Below are 19,959 nucleotides of genomic sequence, written 5' to 3' on the forward strand. Positions count from 1 at the left end.
GGCGGACTTCAGTAAAGTACAAAAAAAAGGCGCCACATCACTGGCAAAAAAATCTCTATTCAGGTTGATGACCAGACAATGTGAATGGATTGAAAATTTATCAGGAAAAATGGATGAGAGAGGAAAAACGCCAAAAGACAGGGGCAGAGAGCCAGCAGCTCTGGGGGAGGGACTCTGTGTGGGGACAGGGGCAGCCTACTGGGTGTGCCCCTTTTCTTTTGTCTGGCTTTCTTAGATAAGACCAGCAGTTTTGTCATCCCCTCTCCCTCTCTCTTCACAGCCACCGCAGCCTCAGTCCCACACTTTGAAAGCATGTCGATCCGGGACAACAAACAACCCCAGCAATTTTGGTCATGGATCTCTAAGTCCCAAAAGGATTTAGCGAAGTCCATTCTGTCTGGGGCTCCAGGAGGTAAGAAAGGGCAACAGAAACCATTGAACAGAGGGGGAAAATAAGGATGGAAATCAGGAGGAGGGGTACAAATGATCAATATCTGCTGCTGGCTAGGAGGGGTTTGGGAAGGATCTATGTTCATCCGAGTCTCTCCTGTGTCAAGTTAGACCCTGGTCTGGGCCTCTTCTCCCAGCCCTTATAGACAGGGCAGAGCAGAGGGGAGCCTACAGCATGGGGCCATGGGGCAGAGCAGAGAAGAGCCTGCAGCTTGGGGCCACAGGGCAGAGCAGAGGGGAGCCTGCAACATGGGGCCATGGGGCGGAGCAGAGAAGAGCCAGCAGCTTGGGGCCACAGGGCGGAGCAGAGGGGAGCCTGCAACATGGGGCCATGGGGTGGAGCAGAGAAGAGCCTGCAGCTTGGGGCCACAGGGCGGAGCAGAGGGGAGCCTGCAACATGGGGCCATGGGGCAGAGCAGAGAAGAGCCCGCAGCATAGGAGCCACGGGGAACTCTCGTGGTTGCTGGACTCTGACCCCCGGTGCACAGGGCTCCCAGTGTCAGGGGAAACACTGGTGACACTTTACCCAGTATGCAGAATTGATCCCCAGCCCAGCTGGGCCTCACACTGCTGACAGCCTGACAGTGTGGAGCAGACTCCCAGAGACAGGCAGACGTGCAGTGGCATGGAGGGTGAGGCTGGAAGTGGGGTTCCTCTGGGCTAGGCTGGGTCAAGCTACAGGGACCTCAGGACCTGGAGTAGCATTCAAGGGGATGGGGAAATTCAGAGGAGGGAGGGTGGAGGTCTGGCCAATTGCCGGAGGTTGGAAGGAAGAAAACAGAGACCTTAGGAGAGGGAACTGGGTGATTCTGGGCCTAGAAAATGAGGGGCCACTGTGGACTAGATATGATGAGGGGCTGAGGCTGAGGGAGGTCAGCAGCTGAAGGGCAAGAAGATTGGGAATTATGAAAGAAAGATCAGATAGCCGAATGGTCAAGAACTTGACCCTAGAGTTAGTCAGACTGGATGTGAATCCCATCTCTGTTACTTAGAAGCTGTATGATCTTGGGCAGTTTATTTAATCTTGCTCAGCCTCTGTTTCCTTATCTGTAAAATGGGAATAATTATAGAACATTTAACAGTACCTGCTTCATAGGATCCTTGTGACTAAGTAAGATAATGTATGCATAATGCCCACCTCCTAAGAAGGACTAACAAAAACTGCAGAGCTGAGGGAAGGACAAGAGGGTGTGCCGAGATGAAAAGATGGGGAGGAGAGGCAGGTGTCCATGCAACCCCCTTCCATTGCAGGGCCAGCGGGGTACCTGCGGCGGGCCAGCGTGGCCCAACTGACCCAGGAGCTGGGCACTGCCTTCTTCCAGCGGCAGCAGCTGCCTGCCGCTATGGCAGACACCTTCCTGGAGCACCTCTGCCTGCTGGACATCGACTCCGAGCCCTTGGCCGCTCGCAGTACCAGCATCATTGCCACCATTGGTAAGCACCCTCTATCCCCCAGAGCATCACAGGGCCTCTTGGGTGTTTCTCAAGGTGCTTCCCCATCTTTTGTCTCCTTTGAGACGCCTCCATATTTGACAGTCATTCATTCAACAAATATTTGTTGAGCACTTGGTAGACAAGGTTTTGGGCACTGGGAGTAGATCAGTGAAATAAAGATCCTTACACTTGGGGAGCTGACAATCTAGCTGAGTGGGACAATAAATGATAAACATAATAAATTATTAAAAATAAATAAATTATTTAGTATGTTAGAAAGTGACAAGACCTATGGAAAAAAGAAAAATAGAGCATGGTAAGGGGCATTAGGAATGTGAGAATGGGAGGCAGGTTGTAATCCTAAATAGGGAGTCAAGGTAGCCAGTATTCAGATAATTAGACTTGAGCAAAGGCTTGAAGGAGATGAGAGAATAAGCCATGCAGATGTCCGGGGAAGAGAGTTCCAGGCAGAGGGAACAGTTAGTGCAAAGGCCCTAAGTCAGGGAGTCTAGAATTGCTAGAAGCCATCAAGAGGGAAGAGTAGCAGAAATGAAGAGACTGGGGAGGAGGGGAAGATCGTGGAGGGCTCAGTAGGCCATTTTTAGAATTTGAGTTGAGTTTTCCTCCCTGAAAAATGGGAAATTACTGCAGAGTTTTGAGCAGCGGGGAATGGCACACTCTTCTTTTTTTTTGTGTGTGAGGAAGATCAGCCCTGAGCTAACATCCATGTCAATCCTCCTCTTTTTGCTGAGGAAGACTGGCCCTGGGCTAACATCCATGCCCATCTTCCTCTACTTTATATGGGACGCCGCCACAGCATGGCCTAACAAGCGGTGCATCGGTGCGCACCTGGGATCTGCATCCGGGCCACCAGCAGCGGAGCACGCGCACTTAACCGCTACGCCATGGGGCCGGCCCCAGGAATGGCACACTCTTATGTGTGTTTTAACAGGACCACCCTTACTGCTGTATTGAATATAGATTGGGGGTGAGGGTGGGGGCAAGGGCAGATGCTGCTTCTACAGTATTTCTGGCTCAGACCAGGTGGTGGCTGTGGAGGTGGTGAGAAGTGATCCGATTCTGAATGCATTCTGAAGGTAGAGCTGACAGGATTTCCTGATGGATTGGATATGGGGTGAGGGTGAGGGTGAGGGTGAGAAAGGAGTCAAGGATGATTCCAAGGTTTTTGGCGTGAGGAACTAGAAGGATGCATTCTTAACTGAGCAGGAAAACCGTGAGGAAAGGCTGACGGGGAAGAGATCAGGAGTTTGGGGCATGCTGAGTTTGAGATTCACATTAGGCATCCAAGTGTGATACAGAGCAGGTAACCAGACACACAGCTCTGGGTCTGGGAGAGAGGTCTGAATTGGAGATATAAATTTGGGAGTTGTCAGCACATAGGTGGTATTTAAAGCCATGAGACTGGTTGAGACCATGAAGGGAGTGAAGGTAGAATGAGAGAGAAGAGAATGGGTCATCTAATGTTAAGTGGAGGAAGGAGCAAGGGAGGCTGAGAAGGAACAGCCACTGAGGTAGGAGTAAACCAAGAGAGGGTGGTGTCCTGGAGGCCAAGTGAAGAAGGTACCCCAAGGATGTGTGTCACATGCTGCCGATGGGCCCGCTAAGATGAGGACTGAGAATTGACCATTAGACTTAGCAACAACACAGAGGTTCTCAGTGATTTTGACAAGAACAGATGCAGTAGAGAGATGGAGGCCAATGCCTGACTGGAGTGACACAATGGAGATTGGGTGGGGCGGGGAGCAGAATTGGAGGCAGCAAATACAGATAATTCTTGCAATGAGTTTTGCTGCCAAGGAGAGCAAAGAAATAGAACTGTAGCTGGAGGGGGAGGTGGGATTAAGAAAATATTTTTATGATGAAAGAAATAACAGCAGGTTGACATGCTGATGAGAATGATCAAATAAAAAGGAAAACATTGATGACGTGGAGGACTGGAGAATGGCTGAATCTATGTCTTTGAGCAGGTAAGAAGGAGGAGACCTAGTGCACCAGTGGAAGAACTGGCTTTAGGTAGGGACTAGAGAGGTTGGCCAGCTGGCTCTCAGTTACATAGCTGCCCTATCCGCAGAGCAGGGGTGGGATAGAACTCAGCTCCCCTCTGTCAGTATGAGGCCCCTCAGCTCTAAAGCCCGGTACCCCAAATGCCCTCACTTGGCACCCATCCCCTGCTGTACCCCTCTCTGGGGTTACCCCAACACTGTAGCACTTACATCACTGCCAACCCAGTTACCTCAGGGTTGAGGACACTCCTCTCCAAGACCCCCACAGTGTTGCCTCCCCAAGGAGGCAGGTGTTGGTTAGAGAGGAGAACGGAGTTTCTGACCTGCGAGCAGGGATTGCACCAGGGAATAAAGGTCAGGTAACAGGACTTCTGTGGCATGGGGCATCTCTCAGGGTGGTGATGGGTTTGGTTGTCTCAGGTTTGGGGAGAAAGTTGTCTGAGCCGGATCTGTGTTCCAGGGCCAGCATCTCGCTCCGTGGAGCGCCTCAAGGAGATGATTAAGGCCGGGATGAACATTGCGCGATTCAACTTCTCCCACGGCACCCACGAGGTTCGGGGCAGGGCCAAGGGGAGGTGGGCGGGGCTAGAGGATGCCCCGGGGTCCTGGCCACCTTCACCTGAAATCCCTGCTTGGTTCCTGTCCCCAGTACCACGCTGAGTCCATCGCCAACGTCCGAAAGGCGGCGGAGAGCTTTGCAACTTCTCCGCTCAGCTACCGACCCGTGGCCATCGCTCTGGATACCAGGGGACCGGAGATACGCACAGGGCTCCTGCAGGGGGTGAGAGGAGGGCGGGGCTGGGCCACGCCTGGCGGACCAGCAAGGGGGCGGTAGGGCGCGGAGACAATTGCCCATGGGGCGGAGCGTGGGGAGAGGCCGGCCCGGGACAGCTTGGGGCAGAACTCAAGACTGCTCTGGCTCCGCCTCTAGGGCCTGGAATCGAAAGTGGAGCTGGTGAAGGGCTCCCAGGTGCTGGTGACCGTGGACCCGGCGTTCCAGACGCAGGGGAACGCGAACACCGTGTGGGTGGACTACCCCAATATCGTCCGGGTCGTGCCGTTGGGGGGCCGCATCTTCATTGACGACGGGCTGATCTCCCTAGCGGTCAAGAACATTGGTGCGGATGCGCCTCCCGCCCGGCCATGCGCAGACCCTGGGGACACTCTCTTCCCTTTGGCTCGCACACTCGTAGACCGGCCACACCTTCCCTTGGCCAGAGATCTTCCCCACCTGTCCCCGTCCCCGGAGCCCCGGCATCCAAACTCCTGGGCTCACCTTGAGTTGGGGCTGGACTGGCGGGTTGTCCTGTCTTCCACATAAGTCTACCCCGTAGTGCAGACCCCAGGCCAAGGGTGGAGAGACCAATAGAACATGGGTTCCTGATCTCTTGGGGGTCCAAGCCCCGTGTTCCCTCTGCCATGACTATGCCCAGGCCTCACCCCTGACCTAGGCTGGCTCTTTCTTTGCCCACAGGCCCAAAGGGGCTGGAGACTGAAGTGGAGAGTGGTGGCCTTCTGGGCAGCCGGAAGGGCGTGAACTTGCCGGGCATCCAGGTAGACCTGCCTGGGGTGTCCGAGCAAGATGTCCGGGACCTGCGCTTTGGGGTGGAGCATGGTGTGGACATCGTCTTTGCCTCCTTTATGCGGAAAGCTAGCGACGTGGTTGCTGTCCGGGCTGCTCTGGGGCCAGAAGGACAAGGCATCAAGATCATTAGCAAAATTGAGAACCATGAAGGTGTGAAGAAGTGAGTTTCATTCTTTGTCCCCATCAAGCCCTAAACCATCCCCATCGCCCCTCCTCTTCTCCTGCCTACCTCTTCTCGGCATCTCCTGGCTCTTCCCCAGCCCTGACTCCCCCAACTGCCCAGGTTTGATGAAATCCTGGAGGTGAGCGACGGCATCATGGTGGCACGGGGTGACCTGGGTATCGAGATCCCAGCCGAGAAGGTTTTCCTTGCTCAGAAGATGATAATTGGACGTTGCAACTTGGCGGGCAAGCCCGTTGTCTGTGCTACACAGGTCTGGAGTGAGCCCTCAGGGCTGGGGCACTCTGTGGGACGCCCGAGGGTGAATACCCCACCGTAGGTCTATAGCACGCTTGCTGTCAAGCGTTTGATCCTCAAACAACCAAGTTAGGAAGAAATACCCCCATTTTTGGATGAGGAAGCTGAACAGCCAGGATCACACAGTTTGTGACTGTGACACTGGCTTTCAGGGCACTCTGAGAGTGTGGATGTCAGAGAAGTAGCTTGGGCAAGGTCCTCAGTCAGAGTGTGACTCCTACAGCTCTGACATCCAGATGTCTCCCAGATGCTGGAGAGCATGATCACGAACTCCCGGCCAACTCGGGCAGAGACGAGTGATGTGGCCAACGCTGTGCTGGATGGGGCCGACTGCATCATGCTGTCGGGGGAGACTGCCAAGGGCAACTTTCCTGTGGAGGCCGTGAAGATGCAGCATGCGGTAGGAGCTCAGAATGCAAGGCGAATGGGCCGGAAAACCAACCCCCTTCCAGATGCCAATGCCCCTGCCCAGCCTGACCTCTTGGTGCCTACAGATTGCCCGGGAGGCAGAGGCAGCGGTGTACCACCGGCAGCTGTTTGAGGAGCTGCGCCGGGCAGCACCACTGAGCCGTGATCCCACTGAGGTCACTGCCATTGGCGCTGTGGAGGCTGCTTTCAAGTGCTGTGCTGCTGCCATCATTGTGCTGACCACGACTGGCCGGTGAGGGAGACACTGGGAACACCAAGACAGGGCTGTGGGTCAGGGGCAGGCTGGGATGGGCCACTGGCTTGGGTTTTGTCTCGTCAGCAGAGATGAAGAGTATCATTCTGGCATGAGGAGAGATAGCTATGAGAGTGGGAGGCCAGGAGAGGCAGGTCTTAAAGCACACTAGCAATTGTGCCAGTGAGCTCCAGGGGGTTGGAAGGAGAAGGTGGCATCACTGGGTGCATTGGCTTCCAGGCCATTTGGGCTCTTAGGGCTCAGAGGCAAGTCCTGTGCATTTAGCCCACAAAGCCTTACAAGGCTGAAGTGTTGCAGAAGGGTCCAGAAGGTCTGAGTTCAAGTCTTTGCTCTGAAACTTAGATCTGACCCCTTGGGTAAATCACCCTGGCTCTATAAGCCTCCTCCGTTTCCTCATGGGGTTGTGAGGATTAACAGGAGACATTCGTAAGTTAAGTACCATAGAAAGGTACATTCTCAGAAGGGTTTTATGTTTCTCAAAGAGGTTTCTTATTATCTCACTTGATATGTCCTTTATTATCTCATATCTTCCTGTGTGGTAAGAAGGGCAGGCATTCTTACACCCATTTTACAGGTGAGAAAACCAAGGCCCAGATGACTTACCCAGGGTCACACAGTTTGTTGGTGACACCTGGAACCAGAACACAAACTCTTTTTCTTGGTTAAACACTCTTTCACTGTTCTGGGCTGACCTTCTCTGTCTCCTTCAGCTCAGCCCAGCTCCTGTCTCGGTACCGACCTCGAGCAGCAGTCATTGCTGTCACCCGCTCAGCCCAGGTTGCCCGCCAGGCCCACCTATGCCGAGGAGTCTTCCCCTTGCTCTACCACGAACCTCCAGAGGCCATCTGGGCAGATGATGTGGATCGCCGGGTCCAATTTGGCATTGAAAGTGGTGAGCCACCTAGACTTCCTCCCCACCCACCCTGACTTCCTCCCCACCCACCCCTGAATTTGTATCATGACTCCCGCAACCCCACTTCCCACACTCCCCAAAAGGGCCTTGCCTCTCTCCTCTGGTCCCAGATTTTCTCTGTGAGGTTCACTAAGACTCAGAGATATTTTGGCCTCCAGGGTCGGGGGGGATATGCTGAGGGAGGAGGGCAGAGGGAGAGCGGTCAGGGCCATCCCTAAGAAGTCAGCCCACCTGCTGCCTGCACCAGGTGCTTAGAGCCAGGCGTGACATAAGGAGCAAGAGGTGAAAGAAAGGGGGACCCAGTCCCCCACAGCTGGAACTAAAATCTAATTTACAAGTGGCTCTGATCATACCCCACCTCTTCCTATCAGACAGCAGCACAGGTGGACAGACTTGCTACTTAGGAACACACCCCATGCCACCCACAAACCTGCAGCTCTGATATACTGCGGTGGTCACATTCCCTGTGGTGCCACCTGTGGGACACGCTGTAGTTTGCCTCAGGCCCCTCATTCCCTACAGGGTGGCCTTAGGAGATGGAGGGTGGCGACTTGTTCTCATTACAGGGCTGGCCTGGGTCCCTCAATGGCTGATTGTCATCTTCTTCCCCCCATCCCAGGAAAGCTCCGAGGTTTCCTCCATGTTGGGGACCTGGTGATTGTGGTGACAGGCTGGCGGCCTGGCTCTGGCTATACCAACATCATGCGGGTGCTGAGCATATCCTGAGATGCCCTCCCCCTCTGACCCAGCCAGCCCTGGACCCCATCCCTCCTACACACTCCCGCCACCCCACACCCCTCCTACAGCCCCACGTTTAAGTCTTCTCTACCCCCAATCCTCCCTACCCATCTGCCATCTAGCTCCATTCCAGGGTGCCCCTTCCCCCTCTCCATTTCACACAGGCCCTGAAAGTCTGTGTCCAATTAAGCACTGGTGATCCAGCAGCACCAACCGTACATACCCTGCATCCAGTGCTCTCAGCTGGGCCCTAAGATGCTCTGAGCCTTTAATCTCAGCTTAACTGGTTAATTCTGTTCCCTCAGGCTTCCCATGCTGGAGGTGGGGGAGAGGGGAATGGAGCAATCATGCCCACAGTCTCCACAAAATTACTATTTTAAAGATATCCCATATCCATGCAGTCTGACATTTTCATATGTGGCCCTCATGATGATCTGGGCATCTCCCGAGGAGAGTGCCACCTCTTCCTTCATTGTGACTAACAGTGACACTGAAGCGCCACCCTTTTGGGGAAGCCAGGGCAGATGTATGCTGGGAGCGCTGAGAGTGGGGGCTCATCCTGTCACTGTCTTTGCAACCTCTGCTGGGCTCGCAGGCCACTCCCGGGCCGCTCTCATGGCCACCTCAGGCCTTGCTGGGTCAGACACCCTGCTACCTCCTCCTGCACCCGGAAATTCCTTCATGCCCACTTTGTTCCCACACACAAACCAGGAGCCAAATGAGTGTCTCTATTTTCTTTTTAAACCCAGCTATTTGGAAGCAATTATAAAACTTCTCCCACACACCCAAAACCCCAGAACTCCCCACCCAGGAGAAAAGGAGATTTAGGATCCTGACCCCACATTCTTTGATGCTGTAGAGTAGGTGTGGGGACAGAGGGAGTGGTAAGGGATTTCTCTTGTCCCTGAGAAGGCAGAGGTGCTGGCTGGCCTGCCCTTCCCCAGGCTTGGATACCTTGGGCCCTCTTGCACTACCAGCAAACTCAGTCTGGAAAGTAAAAACTAAAAGTAAAAACGGTCCTCCTCGCCGTGTAGGGTGGCCCTTCCTACCCCTACCTGGATAGGGAGAGGGTTCCAATATTGCTGCCGATGGCGATGGACAAGGACCACAAGAGCTAGCATGGAGGGGCCCTGTCCCTTACTATCTCCCTGCCAGGCGGGGAGGGGAGGGATGGATAAAGGAATGAGTGAATAAACTGAATTGATAATAAATTAAATTAGCAAGTGAATAAATAAATACAATTATTAAATAATTGAATAAATAAGAATAAATAAGGAAGTAATGGAGGAAGGAAAGAAAAAATGCCATCTAAGGATTCAGCCACTTGCTCCCCACCTAGGGGGCATCTAGGCTGGCACACTATATAAGGAGGTGCCAACCATCCCTTAGCTTCAGGGCGGACACCACTGGGGCAGGGACACAGGGGAGGAGGTGGCTCCCAGTTTACAAAAAGACAGTTCTACCACAGAGACAGAGAGTGCAGGGAGGAGACATGTGTTCCCAGTCATGGGGTATAGACAGGGAGGGTCCACACTTGGAAGTGAAGGTGGATGCCCACCCTGGGGACCTATGACATTTGTCAACAGCAACAGGGGCACAAGTAATTGGCAGTGCCCAGCTATGCTAGGGGAACAGAAAGATAACCATGCTAGGCGGAACCTGCAGGGTCATGGACAGGGAAACAGAGACATCTAGTTACTTGGCAGTGATGGCGGTGGCAAGTACTTGTGCTTAGTAAAATGGGATCATTGGTCCGGGCCTGCACCTGGCAGGACCATGGCCGAGGGAATACCCTCGTCAGAGGGCTTGGAGTCACTTCTACTTGGCAGTGGAGACATACAGCGCTTGGCACAGTGCCTTGAACATGGTAGGCGCTTGGTACATTTGATGGATGGGTGAATGGATTAGGAGGATGTCAGACAGGCTGCAGGGTGCCTGAGCTGAGGACAGAGACCATCTTCTTAGTAGTAAGGGGAGATAATCCCATAGGGCAGTGTTTTAGGTCCCCTTGGCCCTCCCCAAGAGGTGTCTGCTCTCGGGCACACACTGCTGCACCCAAGAGCTTACCCAAAGGTTTCACATGTTGGCAGAGAGCTGGGGGCCCCGGGGGGTGGCTGGCTCAGGCACTGGTGGCCTGAGGGGCTGAGCTGTCCCTGGAGGCTTGGCCAGGAGCCCTGAGAGGGGCAGGCGTTCACTTCCTGAGCCCTTCCGCCCAGGAGAGCCATCACCCGCTGCCCGCTGAGGCAGAGAAGGTTGGGAGGCTGAGAGTGGGCGGCCCCGAGGTCCTAGTCGTCGGCCACCTCCTCCTGGGGGGGGGCCCAGCAAGGACACCTGGGAGCGCCCTGCCCGGGAAAGGCTAGCGTGGAGGGTTCGAGCAGGTGGGGCTGGCAGGCGGGAGGTGGATGCCCATGGCCCCGGGGCCAGCAGAGGGCCGGCTCGGACAGGCACCAGCGGGGAGGCTGGGGAGCCAGCTGAGCGTCGAGCAGAGCGAGCCAGGAAGGTGGCTGGAGAGTCAGGGGAGAGGGGCAGAGGGCCCCGCTGGTGAGTCAGGGCAATGGCCACATTGGAGGTCACGGCGGCTGCCTGCAGGGGTGCGTGCACCAGTGGCTCCCACAGCACTGGCTTTCCGCTGAGCCGAGCTCCTGTGCCTGGGGCCAGGCCCCGAACACCCCGAGCCATGTCCCTGTCGTGTTGTACCAACTGCTGCTCCATGATGCCCCCACTGCTGCCAGGACTCGGCTCAGAGCGCTTCCTCTGTAGTATGGAATTCTTCTTGCCTAGAAGTTTTCCCAGGAGGGAGGAGTTAAGAATAGGGAAGAAATCCAATGTGAAGGTTGGATATCAAAGAGAGTGAGCTTAACAAGATGGAGGCAAGGGATGGTGGTGGGGTGAGGGTAGGGGATGAGGGTCAAAAGTATGGAGGGTTGGGGGATGGAGGGATGGAGATGGGGGTTGGAGGAGGAGGGTCAAGGGATAACAGTATGTATCAGAGGTGATGAGGGTCATGAACTGGTACTCAGGGAGGGAGGACTCAGGGCATGGGGACTCAGGGTGATATCTCCAGCAGTAGAAGATGCTGAGTGATAAGGACAGCGAGCAACAGTGTTGAAAGGCCTACTGGAGGCATTTGCTGGGACTGGGGTGGGCTGGAGTGGAATGCTGAATAGCTTCTTGCTATGGAGATGGGGTGACGGCACAGCCTGGACCCAGAGCAGACAGGGTGGACAGGCCTCACCGATGCGGCGCAGCCGATCCATGGCCACAGTCTCGAAGGCCCGGCGCATCATTGGGAATTCCTCGAGCACCGCATTGAAATGGTCCACGCTGAGCGAGTAGAGGCGGCAGTAGGTGTCAGCCCGCACGCTGGCCGTGCGCCGGCCCCGAGTCAGCAGACAGATCTCTGCCGAAGTTGGGAGAAGGCCTTGAGAACCACCATTCCCAGAACTCCCTCTCACTGGCATGCAAGCAGCTGACTCAGCTTCCTCAGGTTCCCTCCCAGATGGGGAAATTAGTGACCACCCACCCAACCCAGGTCCCTAAATGCTCCAAGCATTGTCTTTCTCCAGACCTGCACAATTACCATCCTTCTCAGGCTCTCCAAACTAAAGCCGACAAACAGGCAGGTCTGGCTGGCCCGCACATTCCTAGTTCTTCCACTCCACGTTAATTCCCACCCCACCTCCCCTGCTCTGTCCCGAGGGGTAGGCTTGGGGCAGTGCCCTCTGTGTACCCTTCCCTCCCACCCCTTGGAGTGAACACCAAGGGCAACCAGAAGGAGAAAAGCAGTGCCAAAGGGCAAAGGCAACACGACAGGGATGCTGGAGGGGGCGGGTGGTTTGGGGACTGAGAGATTACATGAGCCTCAAGTCACTTTGGGCAGCAGCTGGCAGAACTGCCCCCACTGCCACAGGCTGGGTCCCTGGATCACACCAGCAGGGAGCCACCAAGCTCAAGGCCCTTGAACAGCACTGCTGGATTCCTATCTTGCCCTCATCTCATAGGCTCCTCGGATTTCACTGCTTAAGGGTTCTAAGAGGCCCACTGGCCCAGAAATTTTCAACCTGGCTGTGCATTAGAATCTCTTAAGAAGCTTTTTATAAAATACAGAGCTCCAGGCCCCAGGCCCAGAGATTCTGATTAAGTAGGCCTGGGGAGGGGCTGGAACTCTGTGATGCTGCAGCACAACCAGGCAGGGACCCTGATCCAGGGGAGCAGTTGCCCTCTGTCCTCTGTTCGAGTCCCCCCACCCACCCTGAGGCCTGCTGACCCCCAAAGTAGGATCCGTCAGTGAGGCGGGTGTCCCGGGCGCCACGTGCCAGCACACTGAGAAGCCCATGCTGGATGAAGTACATCTTCCTGCCCACGGAGCCCTCACGCACCACGAGGTCTCCCGGCTGGAAGACCTCAAAGCGCAGTTTGGTGAGCACTGCCGTGACGAAGCTGGGGTCGGCGTGGGCGAACAGCGGCATGTGGGCCACCAGGCCTCGGCAGGTGTAGTTAATGATCTCCTGCGCAGGGGAGGGGCCTGTCAGGCAGGCTGTGCCCCCTGCCCTGAGGTGCCCCTATCAAGCTCATCTGTCTCCAGAGGCCCTACCCCTGGAGGCATGATCTGCCAAAGGATGGGGATGCTTCAGTGGGCCTGGGACCACCCCTAAGCTCCTGCCTTCAGAGCTCTCCCATGAGCCCTTGCAGGACCATACCCCCAAAATGGAGAACCCTGCAGCCCCTCCCCATGTATACTTCACCCCCATTAGACCTTCAAGAAAGACCCTAGCCCCTAAAAGCCCCCCAAAGTCCTGGCCTCCTGTGGGGCCGTCTGCAGGCCCCACACCCTATAGGTGTACCAGCTGACCAACAGCCCCTACCCCACATGGCATCCCAGAAGCCCAAGTCCTTGAAGAGGCCCCTCCAGGGCCGCGCCCAGTCCCACCTCCCGCAGCGGCTCGCTCAGCTCGCCCAGGATGCTCTCCTCGTCGAACATCTTGCCCTGGTAGCGGTGCTCATAGTATTCATGGATGCGCTGCCGGGTGTCAGCTGGCAGCTTGTGGAAGGACATGTACTGCTCCACCTGCTTGTACTGGAGGGCCAGCCAGTGGCCAGCAGGCAAGAGGACACAGAGACAGATGTGGGGCAGGAACAGGGTGGGAGCGAGGTGTGGAGGAAGATCACAGGCAGGGCCATATCCAGAGGGGTGAAACATGGAGACAGATGGGGATACACACGGCCACAGAAGGACATGTGGATAATGGTGGATACAGGGAGGACACACAACACAGTCATAGGAAAACCCAGAAATGGGCAGAGGAGGGGTCCAAGGACAGGGGCAGAGGTGCAAATAAGGAAAAGTACACACAGGGGACGGGACACACGGGCATGGGGCAAGGAAGGACACAGAAATCCAAGAGGGGCATGTATCAGAATGGGCCTCCAGTTGAGCTACCCAGCCTCCAGCACCCCTCCATGCCCACCCCTTCCTTCTCCTGCCCCTGCTGACCTTTTCCTGGTACTGACGCCGGGAAGAGTCCAGGGACTGGATGAGGGCAGTGGCGTGGCCGATGAACATGGCGTAGCACGTGGCGCCCACGATCATGCTGAGCATGGTGAGCCAGACGTCGGGCATGCCTACAGGTGCCTGCTGCCCATAGCCAATGCACAGCATGTGGCTCATGGCCTTGAATAGGGCGTGGGAGTACTGGCGGCCCCACGAGTGGTTCTGGGGGGCAGAGTGTATTGCAGAGCTGGGCATAGGCCCCCCAGAGCCTCACTCTCCTCCTGCTCCCTTTTCTCTCTCTTTCAGTTCTTCCACCTGCCCCCTTCTTCTTCAGACTTGCCTCCCAGAAGGCACTTAGGTTTGGTTCTGGGGGCCCTGAGGCAGAAGGGGCCTCTTTTGCAGCTTGGAGGGCCTCAGTTTCTGCCTAGGATTCCTTCCCTGCTTGCTCCCTCCAACACACAAACACTTCTTCTGGGTCTCTTTCCCCTCTCCTCTCACCTCCCCACCTCCTCACTCCTGTCTTCTCTCTTGATCATCTCTCCATCATCTCCCACCTCCTGCCCCCGGTGGTCATCCCTGCTACTTGGGCAGAAGAGCCCTTGGAAGGCCCAGGAGAGGCAGAGCTGTGGGGAGTTCTCACCACCATGTGGTTGATGGAGACCCAGCAGTCAGGAGGGAAGTCCTGCAGCATGGGGACCAGGAACTGCAGACAGCCATCCCAGTGACATAGCAGCAGCATCATCCCGATGAGGTTGAAGATGCGAACCACGGCACTGGCCAGGTCATAGGTCATGTGAAAGATCTGAGGAGTCCGAGGAGGGGCTACTGTGGACAGGAACCCCTCCCTGCTGGTCATTCCCAACCGTACAAATTCTCTCTTTGAACTTCTCTCCAGCCCCAGCCCCCATGAATTTTTTAAATGTGGCTCTTATTCATTTGTATAGGGCTTTACAGCACACATATATAGCTAATACAAGTAGGCTGTGTTTCTACCCTCATCTTACAGATAGGAAAATTGATGCCATTCATGTACCCAGAATCACACAGTAAGCATCACAGCAGAAACTCAAAATGGTCTACTGCACAAGCTGCCCAGGTGCAGCCTGGAAAAAAGGAGAGAGGGCATTTCAGAATGTAATGTCCCCAGGGTATGTGTATAAGGATTAATGCCAGCAGCCCTCTTCCTTTCAAATTAATAATAATAATAACAACAACAATAACAATAGGTAATTTACTGAGAACTTACTATGAGCCAGGCACCACTCTAAGTGCTTTATGGGTGTTACCTCCTTTAATCCTTATAACCCAAGTATATTCACCATTTTCATTTTATTTATTTGTTTATTTATTTTGTGAGGAGATCAGCCCTGTGCTAACATCTGCCAATCCTCCTCTTTTTTTTTTGCTGAGGAAGATTGGCCCTGGGCTAACATCTGTGCCCATCTTCCTCCACTTTATATGGGACACCGCCACAGCATGGCTTGCCAAGCAGTGCGTCGGTGCACGCCAGGATCCGAACCGGCGAACTCCAGGCCACCACAGTGGAGCACGCACACTTAACCGCTTGCGCCACCAGGCTGGCCCCCACTACTTTCATGTTATAGAAGAGAAAAACAACTCTCATACAGTCAATAGTAAAACTGGGATCTGATCACAGGCAATGAGGTTGCAGAGCCCACACTCTGAACGCCTAAACTCTGCCACCCTGAAGTTGAAACTCTAGCCTCTCCCACCCCCTGCAATTCTTAACTCCCCTCCCACATCTTGCTCCCAGAGTCCAGCTAACTCTCACGTGTTTTTCCAGCAGCTGTGCTCCACCCTCCTGCACCACTGTCCTCACCTTGGGGCCCGATTCCCTGAACACTTATCCTGTCCCTGCTTCTCTCCCACCAACTTGGAGAGAGCCTACCCTCAGAAGCCCCACTCATCTGCTCCCCCTAAAGTCACCAGAAGCCCCACCCATATCCCTGTCTTGGAGGAGTCTGCGAGCCCCCCTGCCCACCTCCCCGCCCCACCTCCTCCCACTGGTGTATGTAGCGGATGAGGCGGGAGAGGCGGAGCAGCCGCAGCAGGCTGAGGATCTTGGTGAAGCGCACAATGCGCAGGGCCCGCGCTGTTTTGTAGACCTCGGCGTCCAGTCGTGGCTCCAGCTCCACCACCAGGAAGATATAATCCACAGGGATAGAGGAGATGAGGTCTACCAGGAACCAGGTGCGCAGGTAGCGTGTGCGGATGGCCCGTGGTGCCAGCAGGATCTCAGCACCCTCCTCTACCACGATGCCCGTGCGGAAGTTGAGCACCAGATCCAGCAGGAAAAAAGTGTCAGAGAGGACGTTGAAAACGATCCAAGGCGGGGAGTTCTCCTCCTTGAAGAAGGTGATGCCCACGGGCAGCACAATGAGATTCCCCACCATCAGCAGGAGCATGATCAGGTCCCAGTAAAACCTAAGGTGAGGGTGGGATGGGGAATAAGACCACGACGATATTTCACCAGCCACTAGACTAACCAGATAGTCTGACACAGGCAAGAGTGGGCAAGGATACAGAATAGCGGAATGATCATTTGCAGCTTGTGGAAGTGCAAATTGGGACCACTATTTGGGAAAATAGTTTGGCATTATCTAGTAAAATTAAACATTTGTATCCCCTGCAACCCAGCAATTCCATTCCTAGGTATATACACACTCATGGGAAACATGCGCTCCAGGAGATGTATACAGGAATAGCAGCATTAAATCTGGAAACAACCCAAATGTCCATTGGCAGAAAAATGTAGAAAAATACAGTAGTGATACTGTAAAATACACTGTGATATATTCATGCCCTGAAATACTATACAACTGTGAAATCACCCAACTTCAGCTACATTCTGCAGTATGGATGAATCTTACAAATTTACTGTTGAGCAAAAGAAGCAGGAAACAAAAAAATACATACTGGATGATTCCACTTGTATAGAGTTCAAAAACAGGAAATGAGTACCACAAAAGTTAGAATACTGGACATGGGAAAGGAATGTGAGAGCTGTGGGGAGGCTTCTGGGGTGCCGGCAATGTAGTCTCTCTTACCCTAGATAGTTGTTACCTGGGAGGTTGCTTTATAATTACTTTTTCATATATATATGGCCTGCTATATACTATACTACTATATATATATATATCTACCATATAAATATATATACTATATATCCCTACTATATATATACATATTTATCTTCTTAATATGTATAAAAATATATATGTAACACCCTTATTATATATATATATATGATCTATGTCACTATTATTAAATATTTTAAAAGTTAAAAAAAATATAAAGTACTCTGTGCTAATCTCACAGAGTTGTTGAAAAAATAACCACTGAGACAATGGATGTGACAGTGCTGTACAAGTACTAGTTGGTGTTATGACTCACCCACCCTTTATCCCCAGATTTCTGAAGAGGCTGCTGCTTCTCCCATTTCCAGCTCTCTGCCCATTCCTAGTCTAGGACTTCATGCCCTCCCCAGCCTTCCCCACCCCATCCCTCCTCCCCAGCACAGTTGGACCCACGGTTTCAGTTCCTCTGCTGGGATCTGCTCATTTGTGTCCTGGGGTGTCCCCTGCTCATTTGGTCTGTCCTGCCTCCCATCTGAACTGAGCTTTTCAGGGATGCCCCTCTCCCCTCCACAGCACCTCAGACAGGGCTGCACATACAGAGAAGCTCCATAGGAGATTCTGAGGCAGAAAGGCTTGAAGTTCTACACTCCTTTCCCCCACTAACCTCCCTGTGCCCACTGGGACTCTGGCTGAGACCAGGCAAGGGCATGGGCAGGGGAGAGCCACACTGCTGTGGTGGAAGCTGTGGAAAGAAGAGGTCAGGAGGGAGCTAGGTGAAGCCTTCATTCAGAGAAAGTCACTGGACAATCTGAGGGGCTCCATTAGCTATGATGGTTTTAATTCCAGGACACACCTAATCGCAGCATCACCCCAGGACCCAGCTGGGTTGGGACCCCAGGATCCAACCCCTTCTGACTCTGACTACAAAATTAATCCTTTCAGCCCCTGAAAGAAGTTTGGTGTTCCGCAAGTCGAGGCCTCCAGGAAGCCCCTCAGACAGTGTGCTTTCAATCAACAACAAATCCTTGACCCCCTCTTCCTCTCACTCCTGGGCCACTGGAGAAATCCTGTACTGTGAGCTGAGAGAAGAGAGGGTTCGCCTAGCCATAGAGCATCTTCACAGCCTGACTCACAGGCAGTCACAAGCTTGGCGGGTGATGCAGTAGAGAGGACAGAGAAAAAGCACGATAGTAAGGGGGATACACGGCTTCTGGGGATACGTATGAGGGTGAAATGGGGGAGGGGAGGGAGATCCACAGGAGACTAGAAAAGGTGCACTGGTGGGATAGGAATGAGGCAATAAAGAAGAGGAGAGTGGAATGAACAATGAGGGAAAGAGGAACATTTAGGGAGTGTGTATGTCTGTGGATTCAAGATGATGTCTAGGTCTCCAATTGTGTTTCCAGGCTCCTGATTCACACCTCATCCTTTCTCCTCATTTCGCTCCCCAGGTTGGTGCTTTGCACACATCCTTGCCTCGTCCAAAAGCTGTCCTTCATTTGCCTCAAGGACAGGGCTGCTCTCCTCCCCTAGCGACCTTGATGTAGACATACAGCCTGATGGGGACTATGAAACGCCCTACCCCCACCCTCGGTCCCTTCTCTCTGGTAGTCACCTGGGCGGTGGCCGTGCCCCTGCGTTGCTGCCTCAATCGCTGAGTCCTGGCCCGGCCCCACTGCATCCTGCCTTCAGCACCAGGGACAGCGACCAGAACTGCTGTCAGGACCCGACCCCCGCCCCCACTCCTCTCCCAGCGTCCCTATTTTTCCTGGTAGCCTGCCCTGCTTAACTGGGCAGGTGCTGGAGGTGGGAGTAGGGGAGTGGGAGATAGCAGACCTCGGTTTCTCTCTCAGGCTGACTCCAAGCCTTGGAATATGACATAATTTCCCAGATCCCCCGCAAGCAGGACTGGAGGAGGCAGGGGTTTCTAATTCCAGTGGTCCCTGTGGTCCTGGGGGGTTGCCGCGTTCCCGAAACGGGAAATCCAGGTCTCTGCTTGTCCCTTCTGGCAGCCTCAGCCTGAGAAGTCACCGAAGACCTCTGGCTGGGAATCCCTCGCCCAAGAATTCTCAGGCTAGGTTGGGGGATGTGACATTCTCGCCCCACCCGGGGACCCCTGGGCCGGAAATGAAGTGACCGTGGAGCGGGACGTGTCGCGGCCCGTGGGGGTAGGGTCTGTGCCCCCGCCCTCCCTGCCGGGTCCCCAGTACCGGAAGTCACTGTAGGGGTGGATGATCCAGGCCCCCGCTGACTTGACCCGCTCCTGCTCGATTTCCACTGCTTTGTGGCTGCCGAACACGCGAAGGGAGAACTTGTTGACCGTGGGCTGCAGCAGCGTCCCGAGCTGCCTCCTCTTGGGCTCGGGCCCGGACCCAGATCCAGGGGTCGGACCCGAGGCCGCGGTCGCAGACGCCGGGGCAGCAGGAGGCGCCGCCTCCAGCCCAGGGGTCGCCCCGTCGCCGGCCGGGGTGGTCGGCAGCTGCTCCGCCTCCATGACGCCTGTTGGCTTACACGCTTGGCCTCCTAGACCCTACCGCGGCCATCCGGGACCCCCCGACCCCTCCCGGAGTCGGAGCCGGCGCAGCCCGGCGGGCTCGGAGCGGAGGCGTAGTCGGCTCGGAACTGCCGGCGCGCTGGGCGGAGGGGGTGTGTGCGACAGACACTCTGGCCGACAGCGGGCGGCTTGCGCTGCGCCCCCTGGCGAGGGCCGCGGGAAGGCTGGGCAGGGCGCGCGGGGGCGCGGCCGTCCGATGGAGGGCCCGGGGCCAATAAAGCCTGCATCCTGGAGGGACTCTGAGGTGGGCGTGGCTTAGCAAAAGGAGGCCGTTTTCCCAGTGTAGGAGGAGAAGGTAGGGAAACTCAGAGCCATGGAGAGGGGCGTGGCCTAGAGTTGATGGGCTTTTATCCACTGAGTGTTGGGGAGGTGGAGCCGCCTGCGAGTGGCGGAAAAACCGGACGCTGGTTGTAGCTCGTGAGACTCGGGAAGGCGAGGGATTGGGGACCAATGGAAGAGGTAGGGAATGGCTTTTGAGATTCTTCCCCACTCTCGCTCATGGACTTTCTGCA

The 19,959-nt window shown here is 54.9% G+C and overlaps 2 protein-coding genes across 2 annotated transcripts; one reads left to right on the forward strand and one right to left on the reverse strand.

The window, feature by feature from the left end:
• The first annotated feature begins 287 nt into the window (after positions 1 to 287).
• On the forward strand, positions 288 to 9,063 carry PKLR (pyruvate kinase L/R). The gene is made up of 11 exons (XM_004436162.3): positions 288 to 412; positions 1,702 to 1,884; positions 4,369 to 4,460; positions 4,558 to 4,689; positions 4,840 to 5,026; positions 5,383 to 5,653; positions 5,777 to 5,927; positions 6,219 to 6,371; positions 6,466 to 6,632; positions 7,364 to 7,545; positions 8,186 to 9,063. Exons 1-11 carry the CDS (start codon positions 313 to 315, stop codon positions 8,290 to 8,292), a joined length of 1,725 nt encoding a protein of 574 aa, XP_004436219.1. The 5' UTR covers positions 288 to 312; the 3' UTR covers positions 8,293 to 9,063.
• A 442-nt stretch (positions 9,064 to 9,505) lies between these two features.
• On the reverse strand, positions 9,506 to 19,886 carry HCN3 (hyperpolarization activated cyclic nucleotide gated potassium channel 3). Its single transcript, XM_004436160.2, has 8 exons — positions 19,104 to 19,886; positions 15,811 to 16,240; positions 14,436 to 14,597; positions 13,799 to 14,017; positions 13,235 to 13,381; positions 12,572 to 12,812; positions 11,540 to 11,704; positions 9,506 to 11,081 (listed from the first exon to the last, which is right to left on the reverse strand). Exons 1-8 carry the CDS (start codon positions 19,385 to 19,387, stop codon positions 10,381 to 10,383), a joined length of 2,349 nt encoding a protein of 782 aa, XP_004436217.1. The 5' UTR covers positions 19,388 to 19,886; the 3' UTR covers positions 9,506 to 10,380.
• Positions 19,887 to 19,959: the final 73 nt, after the last annotated feature.

Source organism: Ceratotherium simum, chromosome 2, assembly GCF_057802395.1.
Source record: "Ceratotherium simum simum isolate JZ-2026a chromosome 2, ASM5780239v1, whole genome shotgun sequence".
Lineage (NCBI taxonomy): Eukaryota > Metazoa > Chordata > Mammalia > Perissodactyla > Rhinocerotidae > Ceratotherium > Ceratotherium simum.